The sequence below is a fragment of the Amphiura filiformis genome, chromosome 14, assembly GCF_039555335.1.
Source record: "Amphiura filiformis chromosome 14, Afil_fr2py, whole genome shotgun sequence".
Lineage (NCBI taxonomy): Eukaryota > Metazoa > Echinodermata > Ophiuroidea > Amphilepidida > Amphiuridae > Amphiura > Amphiura filiformis.
Genome location: NC_092641.1, coordinates 11,607,587 through 11,620,564, shown reverse-complemented (window position 1 = coordinate 11,620,564; position 12,978 = coordinate 11,607,587). Strand labels below are relative to the sequence as shown.

The window sequence follows — 12,978 nt, the reverse complement described above, 5'->3', positions numbered from 1 at the left end:
GAACAAAAAATTAGTATCATATTAAATATATTAAATGTATAAACTTTGAAATTTACATGAATTTGAACAGCAGAGCTTGAAATCTAGCTAAGTCAGGTGATGTGAAATTCTGCTGCATGTGACCCCTCTGCGTGGTAGAATTATATTCATAAAACATTGAATTTAACAGATATCATGGGCAGCCAACCACGATTTATCAGCATTTAAAATATATGTTAATTAACAGAGATAAATAATAAAGAGTACAAATGGCAATTAACTAGTAAACAATCCTGAAATCTTAAAATGTTGCCACATGATTTCCCGACCACATGATATGTTAACATATGACCACTATTCAGATTTACCGTAAATATTTGGAGTATTGTTGCCTTTGTTGTACGGCTTGCACATACACTGTGCATTTCTTTACCTCCGTATAAAATCAATAATTCATGCTGGGAGCCAAGTAACATTCTGTCTGCTCAGTGCATATTGGTATTTTATTTTACTTGAGAGCATAATAGAAATACATAAGACAAATAGGGCGCCATGATGGAAGGTCAGGTCGGGTATCAAAGGTTATTATAACTTAAATACTACTTGTATTTCACACCTTGCCTCTGTCACATATTTCCTTCATATTATTGACAGCAAGTCCTAATTTTGACTTTGCTATTGCAAAATGTCATTTCATATTAAATTAGTAGACTTTCTTTGCAAAAACATATCACTGGTGCCTGATGGGAATACCCGTCCGCCATTTCATTAAACTGGATAGTTTTCGCCTGGTTTGTGCCCAGATGTATTGGGGCGCGCTATACTCTCATTGAACAGGCAAAGTTCGCAAAACTAACAATGTTGTTATTTGCCAAACTCAATTAACATGATCCAAGGGGTCGAACATGAATTATTCATAACGAGCTATAACGGATCGATAACTGGCCTAGCTAGTAAACCAGCTGAATATTTCATAGATTTTGTGTTGCTAATAGAACAACCGTGAATTTAGTGTCACCCCCTTGATATAACTTATAAACTTGTAACGTTTCATAATAATGAATAATAATATAAATTTTGGGGAAGAGTAGGGAGAAGGGTAACATAGAGTGCTGCCTGTTTCCCCTGGGAATTATTTTGGCATGGACTTGGCTCAGTGGTGTCCAAACTGATATGACTTATTAAATAAGGACTTGCATGGCTAGGTTATGTGTCTGAATATCATAAAAGTTATATCAAAATAAATGAAAACAATCAATTTAGAGAATACCCTAAAACTATTAAGTTTACTCCAACAAATAAATAAACACAACATGGTACTGTAGACCGGATATAATGTGAACAACTTTTATGGTCAACCTGGCCATAAATCTTGGTACTTGTGGGCCTGAGACGGCATCACTTTATGGTCGACCTGGTAGAAACCAGTTACGATAACATAATGTGGTCTACCTGATATTGATAATATTGCATTTTGATTTTGCTGACAGTTCTGATTTTCATTCTTTCTTTTGTGCTTTCATGCTGCTGACGAGAGTGTTTTTCCGTGACGTGGGTCTTCATGTGCAAGTGTTCTGTTTCCTAAACATATTGAATGAAATGACACTCGTCTGATTTACAAGGTTAATGCTGTTTTTGAAAAATGCTAATAAATAAGTCTGATTACTTTTTAGCAGTGTAATTCAAATAACTCAAACTCATTGGTTGTGAGGGTATCGCTAAACCATTTCTATTTCATTGTCAACTATTTATCCCCAGCTCATTTTACTCAGTTGTTGTATGGAAAGTTTGTACAAAGTTATTTTCTGTTAGAAAAAAAAGTTCTGCAGAAAGGATATGTTTTGTGGCCAATAACCAAAACCGCGCACTTCTGGATAAAACGACTAAACTCAGTATGATCATTTTATTCCTTACAGGGTAAAAACAAATCTCATCAGGAGTGCCCAAAAATTTAATCACATTTAATAACAACATCACAGGCCATGCCCGTTTCTTCATGGGTAAAACAAAAGAGGAATAATTTGACAAGTTTCATGCTTTTATCCAGAAGTGTATGATCATGATGACAATATGGAGTTATTGCCCACACTACTAAAAGGAGTATTTAGGAAATTATTGAATAAATGTACTGATATACATGTATACCTGGATTGGCAATATAAACACAATACAAAAAGAAACTCCACACTTATGTAACTCGTCATAAATCTAAACCTGCTTATGTTGTTACGATTTGATTGACATAGTCGTGTCATGGACGAAGAATAGAGCACGAAGTGCGATGGACTTGCAACTCCGTTCGTCGATGTGAGGTCAGCACTTGCAACACGTAGGTGGCAGCAGCATTTTTCTTTAATTAGCACCAGCCCTCGAATTAAGGATCTGAAGGGGCACGGCAACTTTTTTAGGGCAAGTTGATAATTGCCTTGGATTTTCACTGAAAAGGCAAGGCAGCACAGCAGTTTGTAATATTTCAAGAGGGCATCATGGCAACTGTTGCAAATTTGAGAAGGGCACCAAGGCAATTTCTCAAAAGTGAAGAAAACACACACAAACATAGATAGATGATTTTATAATGAAGGGGCAGGGCTGGGGCACCGACGGCAACTTCATTAGAGGGCACGGCAAGTGACTGCCTTGGGTAAAGGTCACATTTTGAGGGCATTGCGGCAGCGGGGTTGGGCACCCACGGCAAAATGCCATGGGTGCCGTGGGTTAATTCGAGGGCTGATTAGCACAGCACTACGCATATTTTTTTTACGTAGCTTTTAGTACTATCGTGGTGGCAGCAGCATTTTTCTTTACTTTTCCAATATGGCACCGCCCGTGAATCAATTTGGTGCCTGTTGGCGACGCCATTGGACGCCATTTCAGCGCAGGGTAATACACAGGGAAAGCTGACGCTGTCGCCACCTTTTTGTATTGCGCTAGTATATGAGTTGCAACGGCCTGGTCGTGTGCAGCATCAGATTGGAGATAACAAGATGCTGCACATGACCATGTCAATCAATATGTCATGACATGAGCAGGTTTAGTACACTGGACCTGGAATCGCCTTCCACACAGGATGTGTGGATATGAAGTGAAATACTTAACCCCATGAGAACTACCTGCCGATTGGCCAAAAAGAAGTTTTCATTATCAATTGGCCCAATCAACAACATTGTTAGAATCATTTTACAGAGCAAAAACAAATGGGGTGAATTATTTGCAAAGCTCCATTCTGATTGGTGATTACAGTGAAGATATCATGCAATTGACCAATCAGAGGCAATGTTAGATCGGCAGGTAGTGCTCAGGGGGTTAACCCATCATCACCAGTTATCATCCTCAGCTTATTTTACTCAGATTTTACATGAATAAAATGTAAAAATATAATTTCCATTAACAAAAATATTCTTCATTGTTGACTTCTATTAAAATTGTTGATGAAATTTTGTTTTGGCTCATTATTTTTCTTCAATGAAAATTAAACTGAAGGTTGGTAATAACTTCCCCATGTATAGTTGTATCACTTCTTGTCCAATCAAAAAGCTGTAACACAATGATTGTTACTCATCATCCTTTTTAAGTGCTTTTGGAAAGGCTGCCTCTTCCAAACACACCATTAAAGGCCAAAAAAATAAATTGTTAGCTTGTCCATAGATCACTTTCAGAAGTTAAGTTGGTCAGTTGGGAAAGTCTTTTTTTTTTCTTCTTTTTTCCATTATCTTTTGTTTTTTTAAATCAAATATCAAAAGTGTAATGTGAAGTACTTGTATGCAAAACACTCATTGACCACAGAATTTCCAACTTGTGTAGATGCTGAGAACAATAATACAAAATATCGGAACCCTCAGCCAGGTACAACTGGATAGGAAGAATCATGAAGGCAGTGGTATTTTACATTTCTTTTATATCTTCAGTTTTTCAGATGAAAAGTTAATGACTTTTGTGGGCAAATTTTGGGCAAAAAGACTACAGTCGGGACTGCCAAGATGGTCGGAGAGACGGACAAGCTTGGCCCAAAGATCTTTAGTAAAGCTAGATGAGAATAAGTATATGTGTTCACGTAACCTCCTTCAACTCATTTGCATAGAATTGGATACCAAGATCGTATTCTGATTCGTCCAACTTCGAATTAACATACTTTTGGATACCTCCATATTTGGGTTTACCTAATTAATTATTAATGACGATTACATTGTTTACATCATGACGTCATTAGAGCTTGTCACTTGTCCGATTCGAAACACGAAAAGCATTTGCACTTTTCTTCCCATTAATGTTATATCATGAAATACCATATAGCGGAGGTGTTAGTTTTTTATATAAGGAAAATATTCAAACCGATGACCCCATGTTGACAATGGCTAAATATGCTGCATTAGTTCTGGAAAGGGTTCGGCGACGGTCCGCCATTTTATTCTTCAGATTTTGATGTCATTTAGTAGACTTGCTTACCAGTCGTTTTCATTATCCTAACTACAGTTTGCACATTGAAAAGTGAACTTTGACGTACGTGATGCGAAAAATTCTTGCCGTACCTATTTTGATTCATTTTTCAGCCGGGACGGTTTCGTTTGCGGCCTCGCATCGGTATAGGGATGACCAGTTCTTGTGTATATAGAATTCTGTGGCTTGGCCTTGGATCCACCTGAAATTACCATACTTTTACATATTAAAACTGATGGGTAACAATTATTGTGAAACAATCTGTTAACCAAAACTTGGTCAAGTCTCCACAAACACAAATGACGTCCAATAGAAAAATAATCACTGACCATCCAGAATTTGAGCCTGGGACCTTCAGATCATTGGATCGATGCTCAACCAACTGAGCTAGTGAGTCAGATGGAGAGGAGCTGTGATATTATATCTGTAAGCTTTCAGTCAATACCCATCATTAAAAGTTATTTTAAACACATACAGAATAAATACTTGTACACAACATTCCAAGATCAACAGTGGATAGCTACTTCATCAATACCAATATCAGCAGTAGGTAGCTATTTCATCAATACCAATATCAGCAGTAGATAGCTACTTCATTAAATACCAACATCAGCAAAAGATAGCTACTTGACTTCATCAATACCAACATCAGCATGACATAACTACTTCATCAATACCAACATCAGCAGTAGGTAGCTATACTACTTAATTAATGCTAAGATCTTGTTTGCAATGAGTAAAGGCATAAATCACTTTGTAACTTTAGAGGGGATGGAGGTTACTGTAAAACCCATGAAGTTTTTTTCTCCGATATTCATACGCAAATGGCAGTTTCAACTTCCACATGTATATACTTTAAAATTGTCCAATGCTGGTCTGTTCCTTTAACGTACCACATTTCTCAGTTTAAATTTCCTTTAATTTGAAGGGACCACTAATTTCCTTTAAAGTCTTTATCAATGCAATTGAAATGGTACAAGGGGAATACCCAAAATGACAAATTCCTATCCCATTATCATGTATATCACTGAGCATAGCTATTCAGCTGCATACACGAGTAGTCTTTGCACAGTCATTACTAAATGTGACACACATGCTATGGTAATCAATAGACTGCATAAGGAGGCAGTGTACAACTTTATTTATTTAATTGTTGGCAATGCAATAAGCCCTTGACATGCTCACCCATGCATTTACACAGAGAAGATCGTTACGCTGATTTATCAATACATTAATTGTTAACATGAAGAGTAAATTGAACTGAAAGTTTTTAATATGTGTGGTATGAGCCTGCTTTATTGGGCAACATGGCGAAAGCAAGTACCCTGGCATCAACAATAAACACACATTTAGAGTGTGTAATATGTTCTGAGCCATTCAATGATCCGAGAGCTTTACCATGTCTACATCCCTTCTGCTGTGAGTGTTTGGAAAATTGGGCCACATCATGCAGTAATGATAATAGCATTGTGAGCTGTCCTCTATGTAAAAAGATATACCGGATTCCAGAAAAGGAAGGAATAAAAGGTTTTCCTGTTCATTTTCTTGTGACTAATTTGCAAGACACTGTTGATAAAGCAAAGCAGGTAGGTATCATACTTCTTCCAGTACTACTTCAATAGGAAATGGATGTGAGACTGATACACATATTTCAGAGTTTAGGGGAACAGAGTGCAAACAATTTTTTAAAGGGTATTTGGGCAAGAGGGGCAAGATGGATTTTGGGTTAGAACATAATTTTTACAACACGGTTGTTTGATGGGATCATTTATTAATTTTTCTAACAAAATATTATTATAATGCTCAATTATAGACCTGAATAAATACCAACATCTATCACACTAATAAACTATATATAAACATATATTTTGTAGCAATTTTAACATAGATTATCGTTTCTATATCATATTATTCATCTTTTTCTGTTTTTGTGGTAATTTTAATTCTATAAACTATATTTGGGAGCAAATTGAGGGCGCTATTTACATATATTTTGAATTTAAATTAGCCAAATAATATGAGTTATACCTTACATTTCATGATAAAAAGTTTTATTGAAAATTACCTTGTCATTTGTTAGTATGTATGCTGATGTTCTTATACCATTTTTCAAGTGCCTACACCTTATAAAGATGCAAATAAGATTTTAGATAAATAGCGCCATCATTGTTCAACTTTTTTTTAAAATGACTCAGTTTTACATGTCATCAAACAACCGTGACAAACACAAGGACTTTTGGTGGAAAGTCAAAAATAGCCCCAAAGGGACTGAATGGAAGTTGCCATTCAAGAAGTTTCTAAGTGACATCCACTCCGATTGTTAATCTTTGCTGCTCTAACACAACAAAGACCTCACTTGATCCCTAAGTGACATTTGATCAAGTTCAATACCACACTGCACTGCCCTGACCAACCTCTGAACATGCTGGGGCATTGTTAACATATCTGCAGAATTACGTCAAATGACTACCAGATGACTTTTGACCTCACATATGTTAATTGGCATCAAACATGTCACTGATGTACCTAAGGGCCATTGTGTCTGAGTCCCATTGAAATCCATAAAAGCATGTAGCAGAATGACCAAATGTTAACCTTTGGTGTTGTAAGTCAAAAAAACAAGCTGTATCAAAAACAAGCTGTAATGCTACCCCTACCCATTAATTTAGCAACTTAAATATCATTAATATTTGAATACATGACCTCACTTGACCTCCAAGTGACTTTTGACCCCTGATTCCATACCACCCTACATTACCCTTTGTAATAAATAAATCAAATAATACATTCTCCTTCTATTACCCCAACAGAAGAAATTCACCACCAACTACTGTGAAAATCATGAAGGCAAGGAACATGAGTACTTCTGTGAGAATTGTGGCTGTGCTGTCTGTTCAGATTGCTGCATCCTTGATCCTACTCATAGAGGCCATTCATTCATCAGGGTGAAGGAAGCATCACAGTGCCAGAGCAGCTCCTTGGAAACCCTCACCAGTAGAGTTACAATTGTAGAAGAAAAGTACACAACTGCAATCCAACAAATACAGCAGGTGAAGCAGAATCTTGACCGCGATACAGATGTAAAGATACAGGCTACAGATGAAGCAAGGAATGAATTTATACAGCAAGTGGACAAGCTAGTTGGAGATTACAAGCAAGATATATACAGTAAAAAAGAGGAAAATGTAAGAGCAATTGAACAGATTGAGGAAAAGCTCCAGGTTGATCTAGCCAGCTTAAGAAGTTCAACTGAACTAGCAAGCAATTTGATTGAATCTGGTTCTGAGTCTGATATCATCTCCCTCTACCCATCATTGTCATCATCACTACAACAAAGCGCTGAATTGCAACCCACTCCAGTAGATAGCAAACTTGGTCAGATCAAACTAGAGCCATCTACTTCCATGGATTTGCCTTCTATGGTTCAGTTGATATGTGATAAGTTGCATACCCCAGTCACAACTACACAACATATTCAAATAGCGAAACCAGATGCAGCAGCACAACCCTTACCACCAGTAACAGCAAAAGACTTGCTATCAGGAGCAAAATCACTACCATCATCTGCAATTGAACCCTTGTCAGATGTTACACCAAAGGCTCAAGTTATTGCAGCTGCAGTATCAACACAACTAAAATCCATTGAAAAGCCAGAGTTCTCTCAAAGTCCAAGCTCAAAATCTGCACCACCTATCCAATATAAAGCCCCGCCTAGCACTGGTAAAAAGTGGAAAGAATGTGGACAATTCAAAACGACCCCACAAGTGGAATATCCAAAGGGTATTGCCATTCATCCTAATGGGGATATTGCTTTGACCAGTCGTTCTGCACCAGTGACAGTGTTCTCTAGGAAAGGTGATTTCAAACATGTCATCAAAGGCTCTCCTTCTGATATTGATGCCATAGCCATTACTCCCAGCAACCAATACATCGTACCTGGCGAGCGTGGTAAAAATGAATTCCACATATATGACGGTGAAGGTATCCTAGTCAGTAGTATTCCAACAAGTGATATCAACAATCAGCCATCTAGACCTAGCACAGTTGCTGTAGATTCAACAGGTAGAATCATAGTAGGATTATTTTATGGTGGTCACAAGACTGTGTCCATTCATCAGCCTGATGGGACTTTGGTAGCCAAGTTTGAAACAACACCTATGCGAATGCTAACCTGTACACCAGATGATAAACTTATTAAATCAGTTACTGACAATACCCTGCGAGAAATGAACCAATCAGGTCACAATGCTAGAATCATTCAGTCCCCTCCTAGAATTCGATCACAGCCTTGGTATGTATGCTGCAGCAAACAAGGTGAACTGCTTGTTGGCAACTGGGGTTCTCCTAAGGCTGTGTATAGATATGTGTGTACAGGTGGAGAATACAAGTATCTAGACTGCATCACTACGATGGGAAACAGTCCATATGGTATTGCAATGTCTGCAGATGAAGAGAAATTGTTTGTGGTTGAAAGTGGAGCAAGTGTTGTCAAAATATTTCGCTATTAAGGGATGGGGTATGAACGTTTGGACAGTATTTATTGTGGGACATAAGAGCACATCAGACATATCGAATTGCATTCTGAATATGAAGAATGTCCTGATATCAAATAATTTTGATTTTTTGAAATTCGCAATGTAATACACATTTTATGGCAAATGATTAAAATTGATATTTTTGATATATAACAGTCCTCGAAGTAAACTTTATAAATCTGATGATTTATGCTTAACGTGTATGTAGGTGGTACGAAAAGCCGACGATCAATTGAAAATTTTGCCCTTTTCAGTATTGAAGATATGGATTTTTCCCAAAACACCAAAAAATTAGGTCTTTTGGGAAAAAACCCATATCTTCAATATGAAAGGTCAAAATTTTCAATTGATCGTCGGCTTTTCCTCCCAGCTACATACACTTTAAGAATATGTCATTAGATTTATAAAATTTACTTCGAGGACTGTTATATATCAAAAATGTGAAAAATATCAAATTTTAATAATTTGTCATAAAATTTGTATTATATCGTAAATTTCAAAAAATGAAAATTATTTGATATCAGAAAGATATTCATCGTATTCAGAATGCAATTCGATATGTCTGATGTGCTCTCATATCCCACAAAAAATACTGTCGAAACGCTCAAAACGCTCATTCCAGATCCCTTAAACAAGTCACCATTTCCAATGTTGGCAATTTAGTATTTATGATATTATGAAGTGTAATGATAATTAATAATGATAATAATAAAAAATAATTATACCCGGTAACAATATTAACCCTTTGATCCCTGAATTTAAAATAGGCAATGATGGCGCCCCCTGAATTATCTGCATAAATTACCATACATTTACCTAATTGTAGGCATTAAATTGTCCTTTCACTGTTTTTTTAATGATTTATTTATGCCTGAGTGTTTGTTCATTCATTCATTCATTTATTTAATAGTGACAACATTTCTCACTTTTGTAAACTGAAAGTAAGCTTTCCGGCCGTTGTTGTTGTGTGTGTATATTCCCATTGACCACACTACACTGCATATATTATCCACATAGCATTTATACACTCACACGAACATAGTATCCAATGCAGTAGGCCTATGTCAATAAAATCCTCATCTTTTTCACTTTCAAAGTCACTTTCAATCTCACAACCTGAGGCATCCATATCTTCATCATCATCGTCAAGTACGGCAACCAAAACATCGGCCACTGACATGTGTTTTGATGCCCCATTTTGGTGGTTTTGTTCATTATTTTCACTGTAAAGTTAGCAGAAACCTTGACCTGACCCTGTATGTCTAACTCCCGCTATAACAAGCTACCTGATTGGCCCAAATGTCCAAAGGGTCCAAAAGGTTGTATTGACATCATCTGTATGTCAAAAAAATGGCATTTCAGGTATATGCAATACTCTATCATGCCAGAAAAACAGCATTTCGGGTTGTAAGGGTAATAGTAAGTAGCAGTAGTTTTCATGCAGTTTGCAAATGACTACTTCCAACCAAACCCTTAGGCCTAAATATACAAAATCAAGTTCCTCATACATTTTAAAATCTACAATCAAAAAAAAAAAACCTGCATCTAATCAATTTAAAATCCAACTATTATGTATGAACAAAAATCATATTTGTGGAACTAGTTTTGGACACTCTGTATAATATAACAATAATAATACTTATATCTATAATAAAGGGGAAAAGATAAGGTGTATTGAAGAACATTGTTGAATTGTATGAAATATGTTTTGGCTCTCTAATGAAAACTAAATTAGTAAATGAAAGTGGATTGGTATATTTCTTAAATCTGTGACCAGATCTGGCTCAATCAGGCTAATGTCGGCAATAATGAAACTGAGATATGAGCAAAAATTGAGGCGGAAAAAACGTGAATAAAAAACAAGAAAATGGCATAACTTTGCAACCAAGTAAGTATTCAAGAGAACTGGGGATTCAACATCAGTAATTGTAGGTACTGAGCAAGTTAGAAATGGTAGTAAGTAACTAAATTTTCAATATTTCCGACTTTAGCCTGAGTGGATCACATTGGGTCACATAATCCTGTCCACACCAAATTGGCTGTAATTGTTGTTTTCACTTTTTGAGATATTGGACAGGCCAGTTCTCCTTAAAGTAAGTTTACAAATATTATATGTCTCTGTTACTTGTTTGCAAGGTAGTAAAAAAGAAGGACTTTGGGAAATCCTTTGTTCTCCATTGTTTTTTGTTTTTTTGGCAAGTTTAATGGACGATATATCCTTCAGTGTAAGAACACAACAACAACAACAAAAACATGGAACACACAGACAAAAATACCGTAACTACTCGGGTATAAGCCCACCTTCAGGTATAAGCGCACCCCCTATTTTTCAGAACATTCTGGGAACAAGGGTGCACTCGGCTATAAGCCCAGTACTCAATTTTGGCCAAGTTCTTAAACAGGCCTAATTACTCCCCGATTTAAATCGGTTTTCCGATTTATTTCTACTAAAAAATAAATAAATAAATAAAAATAAATAAATAAATAAAAAAATTATTTTTATTTTTTACATTTCTGGAAGTGGATGATGATATTTCATCATAAAAAGAGCAAGAAAATTTTTGTTAGTGGAGAAATTAAGAAAGTGTTAATTATAAACTTTTTAGGGGTTGCATCCATTAACAATAGCATCATTTGCATTGCAAGTGTGCTAAAAATGAAAAACAATTTTAGAAAAAACCCATACAATTATATGCCTCAGAAACCCAATTTTAGGACCACAACCAGGCCTGCTTAAATCAAATCAATGCTTTTCTCTCACATTTAAGAACAAATATAAAACAAATCAGTTGATAATTAACATTCCACACTTAAAATTTTAAGAAATTGACAAAGATGATAGAAATTACTGGTACATTGGGCATATACAAATGGGGATGATTTTTCTTATTTCTAAATTCAAGTACTAGCCCACCCCCATTTTTGAAGGGAAATCTGCCATCTAGGGGAGGTGGGCTTATACCCGAGTGGTTACGGTAAATAAAACATTACCAATGCTACTCTTACCTGTAAATTGAGATGTCCAAATACACAGAATGTTGAGAACACATGAAAAAGAAAAAAGACAAACAAAGTACATTAAATTTATGTTCAAGCAAGCAAGTTGGCTCAATCGATAAGACGTTTGATCATGGTGCGTGAGATTACAGCTGTTAATGCCTTGATGTCTTCACATAAAAAAAACAGTCTTAAGGAACAAACCAAATTTCAAAATTGGGTGAATATGGATAAAAACCATCTATTTGTATTCCTCTCCATATCTAAGGTATTTCATTACCTGGCTAACAGGGCAAAAAATCAATGTCCATTAATTCATGTTAACCTTGACCAATCTTGATGTTACCCAGGTAACAAAATACCGGAGATATGGCAAACTATTCTTTGTTTAAAATGTTTTTCCAAGCAGAACAATTTGAGACCACTTTGATCAAAATCGGTGCATTTTTGATTTTTTTTTACCCCTGTGGACAATGGTGGAGACCAAAATTTGCTTTTTGAACTTTATACCTAATAACTCATACATTGGTTTGGGTTTTACCTGAAATTAAGCAATTGTGAAATTTGGGTCCTGCATAAGCAGCCATTTTTGTTTTATGCAAATTAGCATGTTATCCCTATTCCCTTTTCTTTAATCTTTTTTGAATATGTTGTTGGGGATGCCTTTTAGAGACTCAAAAAACACTGATGTTCCAATTTTGTCTAACTCAAACATAAATTGATTCTACAAGGGCATCACTGAGCATACTGGGTCGAAATATGGTACACCGACAAAACATGTAATTTAGCCCCCCCCCCCTCCATGGCACAACTGATCCCTGCTATGCCAAAGCTACTGATATGAAGAACTGTTTTTAAGCAGATGGTTTGCAAATCATGACTACTGCCCTCATCTATTTGTCTGGTGTAAGAGGCAACCACATCTGAACAGACACTTGATGGCAGTATACCAAAATTATGGAGTAATGAACATATATCCGTCATGACCAGTCAAATATTTGCATATATTTGATATCAAAAGTGAAGAGTTTCT

The 12,978-nt window shown here is 36.1% G+C and overlaps 2 protein-coding genes across 2 annotated transcripts in view; one reads left to right on the top strand and one right to left on the bottom strand.

The window, feature by feature from the left end:
• The window catches only part of LOC140169703 (beta-galactosidase-1-like protein 2), a 63,036-nt gene that overhangs the window by 21,181 nt on the left and 28,877 nt on the right, over positions 1-12,978 (bottom strand). The gene's annotated exons all lie outside the window — the stretch shown is intronic.
• Positions 5,604-9,075, top strand: LOC140169701 (uncharacterized). Its single transcript, XM_072192997.1, has 2 exons — positions 5,604-5,999; positions 7,224-9,075. The coding sequence occupies exons 1-2, from the start codon at positions 5,721-5,723 to the stop codon at positions 8,919-8,921; spliced, it is 1,977 nt and encodes a 658-aa protein (XP_072049098.1). The 5' UTR covers positions 5,604-5,720; the 3' UTR covers positions 8,922-9,075.